General features: G+C 38.8%; 1 protein-coding gene across 4 annotated transcripts in view; it reads right to left on the bottom strand.

The window, feature by feature from the left end:
- The window catches only part of HECW2 (HECT, C2 and WW domain containing E3 ubiquitin protein ligase 2), a 170157-nt gene that overhangs the window by 88467 nt on the left and 64085 nt on the right, over positions 1-17605 (bottom strand). For all 4 annotated transcript variants that reach the window (XM_085585256.1, XM_085585255.1, XM_021555393.4 and 1 more), the window contains one exon: positions 14597-14936. In XM_085585256.1, the coding sequence (XP_085441382.1) occupies positions 14597-14888 (292 nt within the window). In that variant the 5' untranslated portion in view covers positions 14889-14936. The remainder of the gene's footprint in view (positions 1-14596; positions 14937-17605) is intronic.

Genomic DNA, 17605 nt, shown 5'->3' with positions numbered 1-17605 from the left:
ACTTCTGAACAAGCTGAAGAAAAAAATCTTTAATATATATATGCAATCAAAAGGCTAAGTTCAGTAAACATATTTCTTTTCTAGAACAGAACAAAATCATGTAACTCAGATAAAAGTACAAGAGATTAAAGGTATGTATTTCTTCACAAATCCCTGTAAGGGCATAAAGTATCCTAATGAGCTGAAATCTCATTTGTGGGAAGCATCAGATGTGTGATGAGAAGGAGGCACTCCCTTGCCAGATGGCTTGTTCTGCTCACGGCCATGAAGTAGAATGACTGCAACCACAAATCCGAACTAAGCGTTTTAACTGCCCACATATGCACGCCCTCCAAGCAGTTCCAACCAGTAGCTTTTGCCAGTGAAGGTTTCTACCAGAATTACTGAAAGTTTTCTGTAAGACGTATTAAAAAAATAAAATTAATTGATCATTATCAAGGGTGTTAAACTCTGAGCACAAACCATTCTGTTACAGAGCCAGCATCACCCAAAAAGCTGATCCAGCCTTTGCACACAGTAATCCACCAGCTGCTTTTATGGCCAGCTAGTTGGATATTCTCATTTTGCTTTTGATACTAAGTACCAACTTCAGCTGTCCCCACAGTTCTCTTTCCTTTCCAGGAATGAACCAGGAAAGAGCAAAGTATGTGCCAAACACACTCCCCAAGAGCCCAGTGCAGCTCATTTAACCCTCAATCACTTTTGCATTTTCAGCCCTTGTTTTACTTGGTGATTACTTAGACTTATTTCTTTTTTTGGTACGTGAGTGTGTGAAAGTGCTATTTATTGCTAGGAATGAGGGCTAAAACAAGAAGCAGTACACCCACAGAACAGATCAGATACACAGAAGAAAAGAGTTTTCCTACACACAACAGCTGACATCTAGGAATCCAGGAGGTTCATTTGGGTTTTTCATTCTCAAATGGTTGATGGTTTGAACCCCGAACCTATTATGATGGTACAGAGATCTCTGAATTTTCAGCAATGTGGCATCCTTCAACACTGGGAGGAGAGAACTGACTCATCACTGAAAGGAGAGAAAGGACAGCCTTTCGATTCCTCAGCTTTACTTTCAATTGCACTTGATTATTGCTTGCAGTTTCTGACATTGATCAAAATTCTCCTTTGCCTGTTCCAACCTTTTGACAGTAACAGTATCAGCCAGCACTTCACTTTCAGTGTTCAAGTCCATTCCCAAAACCACTTTTTTTCAGGGAAAAAAAATTTCTTTGCCAGTTTCAAGCAATTACTCAATGCCTTTTAGAAATTCTTCTCGTTGCTGAAACTTGTCAAAAAACATTCTATTCTCTGTCTCTGCAGCACACATCTCTTAAGGATCTTGTGGGATTTAATATTCCCTTAGCAGCTGTTGTTTTTAAGTTTATCTTCAATATTGTGAGTTGTTTAAGGAGGAATGCAAACTAATCTATTGTCATTTGGCAGTAATAGGTTTCTTAGGGCATTTATTAGAAAGCCAGGTAGCTTCCTGGTTTGGAATACAGAAAAATGTTTATATTTTGACAATATCCTTTTGTCATGCTTCAATGTCTCAGTAATTTAACTCAAATGTAAAAGGGCCCAACAAAAAGAATAAATGGTCCAAGAATCTGAGTTATGAAGTCCAACAGGCCTATTACAAAGCAAACATCTTTTCTAAGCATTTCCTAATAATGTTGCACCTGAAGTAAAATGCTCTATTTCCAAACACATATTTTGTTCCAGTGAGCACAGCCAGAATTACTCAATGTGGCAGCGTAAATCCAAGAAGTGGGCAAGCAATACACAAAACCAACAAAAAAGCTATCTATGGGTTTAAAAGTATATAAAAACTGCAAACAAAAAAAATCCATTCAGATTGGTTATATCCCACCAAACTAGCCACAGGTTTTGCAGTGAGCTGTAAATCTTGCTAATATTTGTGAAACAAGTGCCTGGGACATAATATTCAGCCAAGCTGTGGTTTCTACAGCTTACAGTTTGTTACATTTTTGCTTAATTTTATATTGTGTGTCAATGATTACTTGCAAACACAGACTGTCCCATTTGGGGATCTGGCACTAATATGCTGACACTCAGAATTTAACAGCACAGTTAGGGAAACAGTGTAGTCACCAGGAGAACAGGTTCTTTGGATGACCATATGACTGAAGTCTAACCCAGTTCACTTTACAGAAGCACATCATGTTTTTCTCAGTCCTATCCACCAAACAGTATAGTGTGCTTATACACTGAATTAATCTTTAAGCAGACCCAGGATAATCCAGAAATAGATCAGGAGCATTGCACATTCCAAATTTGCACATACACTTTCAAAGATGCTATTTTTGCAAGGTATACAGATGGAGGAAATAGAATGTGTTCACTGCTGTCTCAGTGCCTGCATTCTTGCACTGTCCCTGACCTGATTCAGGTTCCCTTGGACTGCAGCCTGGGGCTTGTTTGACAGACATGCAAAGTCTTTTATTGTTTCTTTGCTGAGACCACCAAACCTGTTTTGTTACAATGAGCCAGGAGTTTGTCCTGATGGTTTTAGCCAGCTGTTTTTGCTGATTTTCTCTATCACACATGGGATATACCATTCCCTATGCTCAAGCTGGAGCTGCAAACAGGTAGGTACGCTGGACCTGCAAGTCAATCTTGTCTAAAATATTTTCTTTCCTGCATTCCTGCCAAATTAATCAATAATTTCTTCAGATTCTTCAACAGAGATGCTTCTATTGATGCAATGATTTTGTTTGTTTTTTAATAAACCATGACTATTCTGTCCTTTTGCCTGCACACACTGCTACTTCACTCCTAAAGGTTGTATCAAAAAGCTTACAGATTAGAGTACCAAACTACTGTGGCCAACACTTACACTCCAACCAGAGAAATGTTGCAAGTTAATTGTTCATGACCACAAATTACAGGCAACAATCACTGACAACAACCACAAAACCAGACACAGAGCCCTACACCTTATTCTGTCTCCCTCCACTGCAGTTGGGGTTGTATTTTGCACCTGCTTTTATGCAACTCCCACTGTTTTGAGACACTTTACACACCAACTGGGTCAACTCCTTTGCAGATGTTGCAGGCTTTCTTCTCTCTATTGTGGTGGGCATGTATTCAGATTTCCCTCGAGTGCCTGACAGTGCACATCACCTGTCTGGAGACACACGTCACCTCTGTTTAGAGAGGTGGTATTTATAGCATCAGGGACTTTCTGTGTAATGCACCAAAGCAGGCCAAGCTAGCTTATTACTTACTGCCTCAGAGTTCAAAGTTCAGATCCAGATCCAGACATCAAACTTTTTAAATATTAAGGACCATCTGGTTTTACTTTTATTTAGGCTCATCAGACAGAAAATCCCAGATCATAGTGTCTGGTGCTGGATTTCTCATTTCTGTCCTGAGTCATTGAGTAATCCTTGGGAAGCAAAGAAAATCCCGAATCCTGTGCCTACCTACTGTACAAAACAGATATGTTACTAAAATGGTGTTCTCTTACTTATTTTTAATCTAACTATATAAGACTGCAGTCAGTTGCCAGCTCGGTGACTCAGCAAAGCCCCAAGCAAGGAAACTCCCTGCTGGGACTCCTGCAACCCAAAGGGAAGGTGGCCAGGCACAGGGCCTTTCCTCACAGAACAACCTCACCTGCTTTGGCCACCTGCAGGACACTCAGGACACTTGCAGCAAAGGCTCACGGAACCAGAATGCAAATTGCTTGTGAGTAATAAAATAAGGACCAAAGCACTTTGCCTATGCAGCAATCAGATTTCAGTGTTGTTTTATCAAAATTTCATAGTCCTCAACTCAGCAGCTTTACATTACTCCCATTCATTTACACTGAAATTCAACAACATCCCCAATTTTGCATTAGAGAGCCTGCCTGTCACCTCCCTGTCTGCACCTCTCATACTAATACCTGTCAGTCTAGAAACATGCCCCACATTCCTAACAGGAAAACTCAGGTGCACGCTGGGGATATTTGTTTCCCAAATCCTTTTGGAACATGAAGCCCGCAGAACTGATTTTCAGAGACTATCTGTTAATTAGTATCCACAAAACTATCAAGGGCATCTGTGATGTTGAACACAGTATCCTCTATTCAGTAAGCAATTTATTTCAGGAGGTTGACTCATTTCCTTAAAGCTTTTTGAGCTATCTGTTGTGACTGAAAAAAATTCAGAAAATTTAGAAGTACTCAAGGAAATGAGCCAACACATCCTGGAAAAAATTCATCCAATATACACACACAGTAAGATAAGTCAGTCTTAGATTTCTAAAGAAATGAGCAGGAAGGAGTCCTAAAAGAACCTGAAATATTTTCTGTGAAACGCAATGTTTGTTTCCCATCCTCGTAATTCTCCTTACACCCACTTTAAAAGCAACATACTATGGCTAATCAGGAAATGGTTTTCCTAAGTTTGTTTTCTCCCTGCAAAGGCAAAAAACCTTCCCTGAAACAGTTTAGTGGATCTCCCCTATACTTAAGTTAAAAACATTGCTGTGTGTGTGCCTCATGAGAGCTTTCCGACCCTAGTGCTTACTCTGAGAGGCACAGAGTCCATGGTCAAACCATATATTCAAGAGAGCCTTTTCAGTGAGATGAGTACCACAACACTGAATCACCTCATCACAGACTCATTACCTTCAGGGGTTTCCAGCAACTGTATCAATGTCTCAAGGCACTAGTAAATATTCCTGACTATCAAATAAGCCACCTCAAAGTAACTGGTAGAGTTCCTGCTCTAGCTAAACAGAAGACAGTTTTCCTTTGGAAACTTAAATGGAAATTTATGACAAATTCTTGATTTACTATGTTTAACTGAAGAACAGTCCTAAACAAAAGGACATTATCTAAAAACCAGCATCTTACAACCTATTCTGCATTACATGACATGCAGTATATAGATGGAGAAGAGGGGGGAAAAGCAGGTTGCAAGATCACTAATGATTTTTGCCATCTGCTTCAGCTGAAGACAATTTAGAATTTCAATGATAAATTAACTTGAGCAATGCACTGATGGCATAAACAGAATTTTCAATAAAAACCAGAAAAACTGCTAACTTGTCTTAAGCTCCATCCTGTCACATTCAGAGTAATAGGAATGCTTTTTTTTTTCTTCCCCCTATACATTGCCAGATGATTTTTCTCACATTTAGGCTTTAGTAGTTTTGTCGTGAGATGGATGATTACTTCACAGTTAAGATTTACCTCTTCAACAAAAAGGATGCAAATATAGTTATTTCTCATCTCAAATATTTAAGTTGATGTCATGAAGATGAGAGAAATGAAGCCAAACACTGCTTATGAAAAGTACTAAATTGCTCTGCAGATTAAACTGGATGAAACAGAAGCCAGAAGAAACACAAAGGTCACTCTGCAGTTCTTCAGAAGCAGTAGCATTTCAACCAGTGCCAAAAAGTATCATCAGAAGTCAAGAAAGGAGATAATGATTTTACTTATTTAACTTTTTAGCATAACATCTCTGAAATAAAAACTGCTCTCTTGGATGGCGGTAACATTCAACAGCAAAAAGAAACACAAAACTGTAGACTAATGAAGGCAAAGAAGTTTTATTAAGTTGTGTAATTATCTTCAAAACACCTACATATACTATTTCCATTATTTCTTCTGCATTTCCAGGAGAGTATTCTTATAAAGCATTAATTACCTGGGACTCTTCAGGCAATGAACAGAACCTAGAATTGAATGCAACTAGAAACAAAGGGTCACCAACTCAGCTACTCCCAGCAATACAAGTAAATCCAGGCATAAATAAGTAATTGCAAGCAGTGCAATTAGACTCACACTCCTTTTACAGCAGCCTACAAATCACATCCCATCACAGCTCCACACTCCTGCAGGTAACCCCAGCTGCTGTCCCTCAGCCCCTCCAAGATGTTGAACTGGCCCACAGCTGTTTGCATTCCTGGGGGAGTAAATGCTCTGCCAGCTTAGCACTGCTGAGGCAGCAACCAGCAGCACCAAGCACAGTCACCTATGTGAATATGAAACACAGATATTTGTATTTAACTGCTGGAGCAGGAGTGAAGGAGTGCACTCAGTTCAACAGGCTGTAATTAGGACTGCTTTCCAAACCCCAAACCTTTGATCGATCTGATCGACTCAAATTAATGAATGCACAACAAAAGCCATAGATCTTTGCATCACTTGGGGCAGTGGCACTGATGTCAGCTGGGATGGCTGGGATTTCACGTCTCAACACCTAGCAGGGTTATGTTTGGTTTGGGATTTTCAACGGAACTGGACAGTGTACTTTTCACCCTGTTGCTCAAATTTACAAGTTTAAGAACACATTAGAAAAATTGTTGTTGCCTGCACATTAAGTAACACCTCATCGATAACTCCTAAAAATCTTACTTATTGTTGACTTTGGTAGATTGTTGCATCCTTATTCAGTATCTGGGAAGCATGTGCCTCTCTGGAAGTCTAGTAAAATCAAGAGATGTATCTATGTTGAAACATTTGTCAAACTGAATTTTTCCCCACCCTGCAGGCTTCCATCTGCTGAACTATGTCATGCATGAAACTCTAGATACAAATTAAACTACAGTGAACATAGAATTTTTTTTTTTCTTTTTTTAATGAGGTCATTACTGGATATTTATCTCAGTGACAACCCAATGTGCCTACTACTGCACTATAATGTTTTTCTACACATATTTCATTTTATAAAGTCAAATCCATCTAGGCTTAACTAGCTTCATATACAAGAAAGTGCTTCCACATTTATGGCAAAGATAAAACATTGATTAAGGTCCTGATTTTGCAAGGAGTGGAATGCATTCAGTTCTTAGTCCTCTTCACAGATGACACATATTAGGTCCAAGCTTTCGGTTCTCCCCTCTTGAAAATCATCCTCAAGTGTGACTTAAGTCACATGAACTATATTTTTGACCATCAGATGAAGTTTAAATTCTCAAGGAAGGATCCATTTAACGGAGCATGAGAGCTCATACCACATCAGAACAGATATCTTTTTCCTACAGTACGTACCTTACTTATATAGAAATTGTAGTTTCATCTTTTGCATTACCACACACTGGAAAACAAGGGATTCATTTCTGCCCAACATTAGGGTAGGAATCACAAGGGCAATGAACCTACTAATTTTTATGAACTTTCTAGGACTACCGACACATTAGCGATCAGTGACTTGAAACATGATGGAAGACTAAACAGTTTGACACTAACTCTGAATGACTGCCGCACAAAGGAGGCAGATCTCATGTAGAGAGCTTGAGCAGACCTTGAAACAAAGCTCAGAAGCACAGGGTTTTCTTTCCTGAAGATCAGCTGCCCATTAGAGTGAGGGCGATGGGGTCCGGGCACGGGGACAGGAAATGCTGCCAGCGCAGCCGTGCCCAGGTCCTGCTGTGCCCACAGGGTGAGCGCCAGCAAAGCACAGTCAGTGGAACTGCACAGCTCCAGCATCTGCACCCCAACCAGAACCTTCCTCATGCCAAAATGGAAAATCCTACAAGGGCTGGCTACCACTCTGGCCCACCAGAAATTTTTTTCATACCAGAGAAGTTTCAGATCTGGCCACTCTCTGTGTCTTTTCTGTCCTTCAAACAGCATAAATTGATGAGCTTTGCTAGGAAAGGAGGCCTATCAAAATCAGTACTGGCACCTTCGTTAACCTCCTCCAGTTATAATTTCAGAACCTGTGTATCCAATATCAGACTCTATTAAAAATTATATTAAATGTATCTTCCAATAAAGTGTTAGCTTCAGAGTCCTAGTAAGTTTGTGTCTCATCTTTTCATGTCCCACTGGCATTACCTACACCAGTCACATCCTTAACATATCCTATTTAACACTCAGCTTATAACAGTAATTAATTCAGATTCTTACAGTCATTGATAAATTCATGCAGACACAGGAGCCAAGAACTTCATAAAAAATGCACAGGAGGAATTCTAACACTATGCATAATGCAAAACTAATCCATAATCTACGTCTCACGTGAAAAAAAAAAAAAAAACAACAATAGATGAATGTATACAATTCCTTTTTCAATCTGGTTATCACTGACTTGGAATAACTGTTTTCCCAAATTATTTTAAAAATATTGTATGGCATGCTGATTTAATGATAGAAAACAACACTGGAAATGTCTTTAAAAAATTAAATCCAACCTCCTTCAAACAAATTAAAATACAAACTGACACAAGGCAGTTTTATAGTAAAAGGAAATATTACTAATCCAGAGGTCCACATTGTTTTTCATTATCCAGTGTTTGTATTTGCCATCTTCCCATCTGCTAGAACAGTCACTTCAAAAAGGCAGGGTGGTGAGAACACCACTTTCTATCCAAAGGATTATAAATGTTGTCATGCCAAAACCTCTTGCAGTGGAAAGATACTGACAACACAGCTGAAAATGTCCTCCCTGCAGCTACGTTTGTCTAGTTTTCAGGTCAGGGCTATCTGAAAAACTGAAAAAAACATCACAATTAAATGAAAAGTTTAGATGTTCTGGCAAGACATTTATGTCACAGCTTGAATTTATATACCATCCTTCAAGTTTCTAGATTTTGGGTGTTTTAGCAGGGAATTTATTTTCTTCTTAAAACAACAACAAAAAAAGCATATATTTTAATGTAACAAGTATCTTTTCAGGCATCTGCTTTATGCAAAGAAAAATACATAGAGAAAACACTTTCTATCCACTTCTTCTAATTTCCTACACTAAAGAAATGGTATTGTGTTGTCCATAGACTGATTTTTGAACAAAGTTCACAAGCTCACAACTGAAGAGGAGAAATTCCATGTTGGTGAAAAAAGAGCTTTGTATGTAGGTCAGGACCTAGGAAGAACTGAAAGAATAAAACTGGAATGCAGTACCTGGAGGGAAAGCTTCTGAAGACCCTTTGTTTATTATAGGGTATTTTTAGACCACTGAAGCCTCACCACATTTTAGGACACAGTTGTTATAGCCTCCACTTTTCATTATCCCACTCAAGAGGTAGCCTTTCCCTAAATATTGCTAAGTCATCAGCAAATGAAACAATCAAGGCAGCTTTTTCTGGCATTATGACTGATGACAAAGAGCACAATGCCAGTGTTCTGGAAGTCAAAGCCAGAGACTCTCATGGAGCCACTGGGAAAAGACTCTTCCACACAGAAACTCAAGCCAGTGTTTTACAGACCTTAGCAGCAGCCAGAATGAGGAATAACCACAAATTAACAGCTTTATGCCTAGCAACTAGTCAACAGACATGAACAGTACTGCTCATGCTTTAAAGTACAGAAAATGAAAGAACGGAACAGGAAGGGGAAAAAATATCAAGTGAATAATCAGAATTTTCTGGAAGATAATGAAGATATTACTTAGTATGTTTTCTATAATGCAAACCAAATAAATCTTCTAGGAATAAAGTATTTTAACATTTTATAATCTCTCTGTCTAATGGGAGCCTCTATTTTAAGCGTACTAAAGGCAGTTTATGCAAAAGCTTTTTTCTTTTTAATCCTGTCTGACCTGAAAAGGAGAGGCTCCAAACTCCATTACACTAGGAAGCTTAGTATAAAACCCAGAGCCTCTCTAAATTGCCCTATATAACTTCACGTCAGGGGCGGGTTTGTTTCTTTTAATTTTTGGTTGGTTTTATAATTCTATTTTGGATCCATGATGTAGGTATAACAAAAAGCCAAACAGCTTCTGTAAAGCAGCTAATGGAAACAAATACAATGACCTTTGATAGCCAGCATTTTGAATGTGCTAAGGATCTCTAGAACGAGGGCATGCAGCTCATAAATAGGACTCTGGAAATTAGGACAAAAATAGGCCAACCTGTGCAATTTGGCCATGGGAGATAATCTATTTTAACTAGAAATAGGGTTGGCTTCTCTCTGCTGACTTTTTATTCCTTATTTTGTACTTCCTGTTTTCTTTTAATATGAGACTTCATGACAACCTGTAACACTTACCAAGATGCATCTTCCCTCAGCATTCCACGAGCAGTGGAGAGTCCACCTGCTCATCTTTTTGAGCAGCCCTCACTTTCCAAGGAAGTCCTGGAAGCCTGTTGCTACAATAACACAGTAGCAAGAAAACTGGGATCTCATAGTTCCTTCACACTGAATAGCCATTTATCTTCTTTGATTCCAACTGGGGCCAATATTTGGCACAGCTTTACTCACTACACGATTCCAGAGCTTGACCACTCTTGTCATAGCAAGATGCAGATTCCTCATAGATGCAGGAAATATAAAACAACCTCCAATATATTAAATATTGTTTGTAACAATAATGATTTTTTAAAAATTAAAGCAAGAGCTGGGTTGGTACTGAACAAGAAAACCTTATGGGTTTAAGAAGATGTGTGTTAAATTCTGTAGTCTTCTACAACTTCAAAAGATGGTGGTTTTCAGTCTCAATCCTAATTAAAAATCGAGAATTTTTGAAGAGGATTTCTTGCTTCCTAATTAAGACAGAAAGACTGAAAATTTACCTCTACTTCTCAAAGTAAGCACAGGCCCAATATCTGTACTAAAAAAGCCCTCTCTTCAAATTTCATCATTCTTGTCACTCTCAAGTGACAATCCTCATTACCAGTCCTGAAGAAAAAATGACAAGTCCCTTCTAGGCAGAGCTTAAAGCTGAATCCAGAATGATAAACCTGCATTTCAGGTTTGACAATTTCACATTTCACACAACACTGCCCCGTTTACCCAGAGAGAGCAAACGACATTTCTGCCTTGCACGCAGCCTCGGTGGGACCCCTGTGTGCTTTCACAGCTGTGCTATCTGCACTCCCACACATCTCGCCTCTGCAGACAGAAAGCTGCTTTAACAAAACTTGATGGACAAGACTGTTCCAGAAGTGCTACTGACACTTTTAAAAGTTCAGCCAGTACAAATCCAGAAATAGCCAGGAAAAAGGATGTTTGCCTTCACAGAATACACCATGTCCCTCACATACACTTTTCTTCTCGTAATCCTTGGGAATATGCTGGGAAAGAAAAAGAACATGCATACAAAGCTGTTCCTCAGCAAGAAAACTGGCCATGTTTTCACATGTACATTGATGAAACTGAGAAAGATACAGTATGGTAAAAGTGAGCAAACTCACATATATACCTAAAAACATTCTTTAAAATGTGAATTTCTAGAAAAACTGAATATTTAGCTATGTAGAATTTTTCAGTTAGGTTCAATTCCTTATATTTAAACATGAAAGACTGAAAGTTTCTGTACAGGAGTATCCTGTGAATTAATGTCTCATAAAATACAGTCTTTTCTACAAAGTATTTGTTCATTTATGTCTTCCTTCCTTTTTTTAATAGAATTACCAGAAGTCCCAGAAAAAAATTCACCCAGACTTAAAAAAAAAATAAAAATTAAAATCAGCCCTTAAGAATAAGATGATTCTATGGTTTTCCCCTTGGGCTTTTCTCATTTTAAAAAAGTAACATTTCTTTTCATAGCCATTTAGCAGGCCAAACACTCGACTGACGTTGTACTGTACTAGGAAAAGCTCCATCTACTATTCCCTAGTGAAAGCAAATCAATCAGCTGCAAAACACTAACAGCAGAGCAGTGACTCTGACTGCTGACAGTCTTGTTACCAACTGCACCAGTCCATGCTGGTGAATTGTGTGCAGTGGGCTCTGGTCAGCCTCTTATAAAGAAACTTCTGTTAAGAACCTTGGTGGGATTCCTCATGAGCCACTGCAATTCTGACCGAGCAATAAAACTATGCTCAGAAGCACAGAACTGCCTTCTCATTATAGAAAACTAATGAGAACACGCTAATTGGGTAAATTAATGAATGAAGAGGCATGACAGCTTCCAGTGCTCCATTTTCAATTCCTTTTATAATGACTGCAACTCTGCAAAACTTGAGCTGAAAATGTACCTTGGTTGCTTCAGATCTTTGCCAAACATTCTGTGCAAATTCCTGAGCTCAGAATGATGCTCATTTTAGAATATTCACCTTCTCTTCACAGAACTAACAGCCACTTTTTCCTCTCAAAACATTGATCCAGATTGCATGACAGTTAATTGTACAAGCAACACTAAAAAAAAAGCCATTGGACTGTGCTTTTGGGTTTTAAAATAAGAGCACAATATGTACTTTTTTCTGCTCCTAGTTCCTTGAAAAATGGTGCTTCACTAGAAGACATAGGGGAATACTGGAGGTACAGCAGCAAGCTGGCAAAGCCCCAATGCTGCCTTGTGTTAGTGACCACACACAATTCCCAATGCCTTCAGGAGCCTGTGCCCGAGGGGAGACTTAAATAATTTTCATTTTAAACAAAGACCAGGATAAAGAACCTCAAGCAACTACAATAAGTGTTAATATCATGTTTGAGAATATTCTTAAAAGTCTTCATCCACTAGCATGCCTCTCCTGAGAAAATAAAAAGTGTCTTCAGTTTACAAAGGAGTAAGTGGAAACTGGAGGTACTTCACAGCTATTCTCATAAAGGATGGAAAATCCTGGATTATACCTGTAGAATTTAACTTAACTGTGGCTATAAAACTTATGCAAATTAGAAGGTTTTTTTAACACCTGAAAGAGTTGATCAAAAAATTTACATCAAAGATAGACAGGCATGCCTATCAGACTATGTCCTTACCTCTGTTGTTAAAAACTGTGCAATTTTATCATTCAGAATGATGAAACCACAAGTCATAAGAAAGACTCTGCTCAGGTCTATTTTAAATCAGTAACAAAACTCCCACCACCATTCACAGATTTCAAGTGGCAATGGAGACAAAAGCTTCTGGCTCTTCCTTCATTTAACAAGAAAGCAACCACATACTCTGGTACTACATGGTCATATAATGGGCAGTTTAGGTCCAAGAAGGCATACATTTAGGTGTTCCTTATAGGTTTCTTACCCTGTGGTAACTTAATACTGTTTTGTACTTTAGGGACTCAATAGACAGAATGCAGAAATATTTTTTATCATGAGAATAAGATAAAAACCACTTTCAGCCTAGAGTAAGAACCAATAAGAATTTTACAGAGTTGCTGCAGTTTAACTTATTGAATATCAATCCTGAAGTGCTGTGAACCATAAAAAAACAGTAAGAAAGCCTGTTATACCTTTATATCTTTATGTATTCATCATACATTGATGAGGCTCTCAATATATTTAAATTACAATGTTTCAGCTCATTTAGCAGTCTGTGCATTTTACAACACAGATTACACTTCAGCTGCTAATGCTGTTGGGAAGATCCATTCCTGTTTATTATGGAGACACTTCATTTAGGTGCCTTAAAGGTTAATGCATATTCACCATTTCTTCCAGGAGAGACTGCAGCTTATGCAGCAACTCCAATACAGCTTTTATATCCAGGTATACACTGGAACAGCACAAGTTAATAAAGCCCACTTTGTGGAACTACAGTAATGTTGGAAAAAGTATCAGACATCAAAAAAAAAAAAAAAAGAGAGAACTAGAAAAAGCATCTACACAGGATGTAACATTAAGTGATGCAGAGATGGAACATCTTAGGGAAAGGTGGCACAGCAAGTATTCCTCAAAAATCCTGCTGAGGCCAGTTTCATTGCACTGCACTTAGTCCCAGCCAGATATAACTTCAGTGGTCAGAACTGCCTCCACCAGTTTCTGCTATAGCTGCTTCTGGCAGTTTGAATTGACCATTCTCTCTACATGAGTAATTAGGTCCAGAGAAGCAGCACAATCTTGGAGCAAATGAACCCATCAGTGCCACTTAGTGATCACTGGTTAAATTCAGTGCACTGGTTCCTGAGAAGGCAACTAAAGCCTGTGTGCCACTCCAGGTAGTGGCTGTGCTCCCTTCCTAGAGGGGACATAAAGGCTGTCCTTTGGCCAGTTCCAAACCACACATGCAGTAAGGATGTTTACATCCTTAATCAAACACAACACAGAGTAAAAACACAATGTAGATAGGTTACTGGTGCTCTCAGCACCAACTGACATACTCACCCACCCCTTTGGAGTCACACTATTTGCTAATGCACACACATCCCATAGGCCCTTGCATGGCAGCCCAGAGCTCTTTCCAGCTCCTCCTATGAAATAGCCTGAACAGCACAAAGAAACCCACACAGAAAAATCTCTGGAGAGGATTTCCTTCTAAAAGAATTCCTCGTAAACAGAAATTTTTGTTCCTTCAGAACTGATGCTATTTCAGTTCTACAAAATCAAAAACCTATACAAATGATAATGTTGCTTTTCACAAACGATAAGAGGTTACTTATCCAAGATAATGTATAAACACTGGACTTAAGCACATCAAGTTACACGATGAGTACGATACTTCAAATTTTCCTGTAAGCCAGCCACCAGCAAAAGTGGAAACAGAAAACTGTATGCATATTTATTGTTTAGGAATAATGCATTTCATTTTCTAGCAGGTCATTGTGGAACCAGATTTACATTAACTAGAATCATGTTTTTACATAGCTCACTGCATGGAGAAAAGCAAAGTGGAACCCAAGGCAACTCTCTGTAGTTGTACTTCAGTTTTATCTGTAGATTAATTCTGTAGCAAGCCAGAACACATACCAGAAAATATGAAGTAGCAAAACAGCAAGAAACACACAGAAATATTACAACACAATTCTGACTTACCTATGTGATAAAGTCCTATCCAGTCAGTTGGATCTACTTCTTCCTTAATATCCCAGAAAATGATGAGGTTCTGAGACTGCCCCAAGGTGTACTCGTACATGCTGGCTGTCAAACTAGACCTGCTATCCGAGGTCACTAAATCAGTGTCACTGTTGGCACGCTGCAAGTTCATGTTCTCAGGCATGGTGCCCTGGGAGGCCAAGCTCTGCAGGTTCTCGGGGCTCAGGGTGTACCGGAGCTGCGGGTTGCGGCGGCGCACGAAGAGCAGGTGCTCTCGGGCTGAGCTGGCCATCTCTTCTCACTTCTGTCAACTCACGTAAAAAAGTTGTTGTTCAGAGATCTATCACAACAAAGGGAAAAAAACAGTTTTAAGTGAGACAGGAGATGACTCAGTCAGTTATTAAATGGAGAAGTATTAGTGCAAAAATGTTCCCACAGAAGCCTGAAACAGACCGAGTACTATGGATTGCAATGAATATTTCTCTTCATTGCTCTACCTCTGCAAAGAACTGACTGTCTGCACACTAAAAAAAAAAAAAACTATTCACAACAAAATGTAGAGTTAGCCACACACCATGAAATAACATTTATAAGCCAGAAAACAGCATAGATTGGAATATCATCCAAGACAATCTATGAAGAACAGCCTCAGTAACAAAGCTAACGTAAGTGTGGCCTTAAGAGTGAAGTAGCCTTAAGAGCAAAGACAAAATGAACTTGTCTTCCACCATCACAATCCCAGCAGTACACAATGTTTATGGTGGTTCCAACAATACTCTCTATGCACTGTTTGATCAGCATGAGTTAAGTGTCGAAGCCTGGACATAAGGTTGGACATATTTCAGCAGAAATATAGTACCCCAGATTTAAGCTACTATAAAATAATCTTTTAAGGATTTCATCTTACAAGGTACAAAGCATAGCTTCTGAGGTCCTCTATACCATTAAAAAACATGTCAAACCATTGACTGAGGTAATTTAGACTACAGATATATATCAAATTAGTCCATTCATCTGTGCAGTTGAATTTTTGTTGTCCTTCTCCATCCATTAGAAAACAGAGGCCTTAGAAATTCAAGGCAATTTCTTCAGCAAAGGAGCTGTCATTGACTCTTTTCCTCCAGCCCTGAGCAGACACTACCCTGAAGTGTCTTCCCTGGAAGGGCCATGTCAATATAATCACACAATACATTCTGAATCAGAACTTGCATTTCATTATCCATTATCATCTACATTACTACATCTAAATTACTGTCAATTGAAAATAACCCCTCACATTACTCACAACTTGCAATAAATCATAACTTATCTTCAATTTTCTTTTCAGTAATATTTCAGTGTATAAATTCTTCAAGCATACCAAAAAATTATCTGCTGTTTTTCAGCTTTTCTTAAATGGAGATGTTTTGAAACACTAAGAACTAACAAAGGGGGGAAATGAAGTTCAACTTATCCAGTTGTCTGCAGTATATCATACACTGTATGTGATTCAGCATCAAATAATGCAGAAAAGGAAGGAAACAAATTCAGTTCAATAATTCTACATATCCAGAAGTGACATAGAGACAACCACATTTACTTCAGAAAGTACATGACACAGTCTTTCCTGACATGAGGAATATTTTGGCTGTATACACATTTTATTTCTGGTGCTGGATGTCAGCAGGGTTCACTACCTCCTCACTGCCATGTTCCTGCACACACTGCCCCTGACATAAGAGTCAGTGAGAAAGGGGGGACTTTGGTAAAAAGGGCCTTTTTAAATCAGAGTCAGGGAAGTTAGTATCTTGTTTCTCTACACAAAATTTTATTCACTAGATCTGAAAATCCCAGAGTGCCTTGTGACCAGAAAGGTTGGTAAGAAACAGCCACCACCTTCCCTACAAGCCAGTGCAATACACAGGGATCAGCCCTGTGATGTGACAGCACACACTACAATTAAGTGTTAAATGTCACACTGACAGAGTTCTACCCCTGAGCCAGGAGGTCCTGATTTGTTCCTAAGGCTGCCCACCGGAGCAAGCAGCTCGAGCTCCTGCCTGGGAACCACAGCTACAGCACCAGATCAGGCAGTATTAACTAACAGACTGACAGAGAGCTACTACATTTCTTGTCTTCTGTCCCACAGCCACAGATTTATGTCTTTTTGAACTACTGTATGCAGTGGTTTTATGGCAGTAAAATCACTGCACAGTAAGTGTCATTCAGGCAGACTATAAGGTAAAGTTTTAATGGGAAGGATGAAGAAATTTCCTTCAGCTGCAGAGCCTTACACTGTACCCGGGGCGAAACTGGCATTTGTTGGAACATATTGAAAATTTTTATGTGGCAGATGGATAAACTCATCTATGGTTAAGGACACATGAGAATTAACTTGTACTAGCCAGGACTATGCCACAGTTTGAGAGATTAAAATAGCCCAAGATAAATGTAACTCCTTTGCAAGTCCATTTTCCTAAGTCCCAATGGCTTGGCTATCTGGTAAAACACATTAGTTTCTGAAAGTAAAGAAAACCATAAATCTAAATGTTGTGTATCCCATTCATAATTCCAAGTGTGATCTAAACAAACCATATGAAGTCACTGAAATCAGTTTGCAACCAAGTCGAACTCATATATAAATGAGATCCTATTGCAGTTAAAAAAAAAAAACCTCCAAAAATTCAGGACTCATAAGTTTTTACAGCATTGTCTAAATCATTAAAAGAGGTTGTAAAGGGGCCCTCATGTCAGATAGTACTCTGCTATGTAGTATCCCACAGTGAGATTAATTAAGAGTATTTGCAAAGAGAGAAATATAACACTCATATGTAAAAGGGGAAAAGATGATTGCCATAAAACCCAATCCATAAGAAGTGATAGAAGGGCAAAAAGAGCCACTACTTCAAATATTTCCAACTGAGAAAAGAAAGGAAAACCTTACACACTGCCTTCCTGCCTACAAAAGAAATTAGTTCATTGGGTTAACAAATCCTGATGTCTGTCACTAATAACATAACTAAGAGAACA

The sequence above is a fragment of the Lonchura striata genome, chromosome 7 (assembly GCF_050655825.1).
Source record: "Lonchura striata isolate lonStrDom1 chromosome 7, ASM5065582v1, whole genome shotgun sequence".
NCBI classification, from domain to species: domain Eukaryota; kingdom Metazoa; phylum Chordata; class Aves; order Passeriformes; family Estrildidae; genus Lonchura; species Lonchura striata.
Note: the sequence above shows the minus strand (reverse complement) of the source record. Positions and strands in the feature narration are given on the sequence as shown.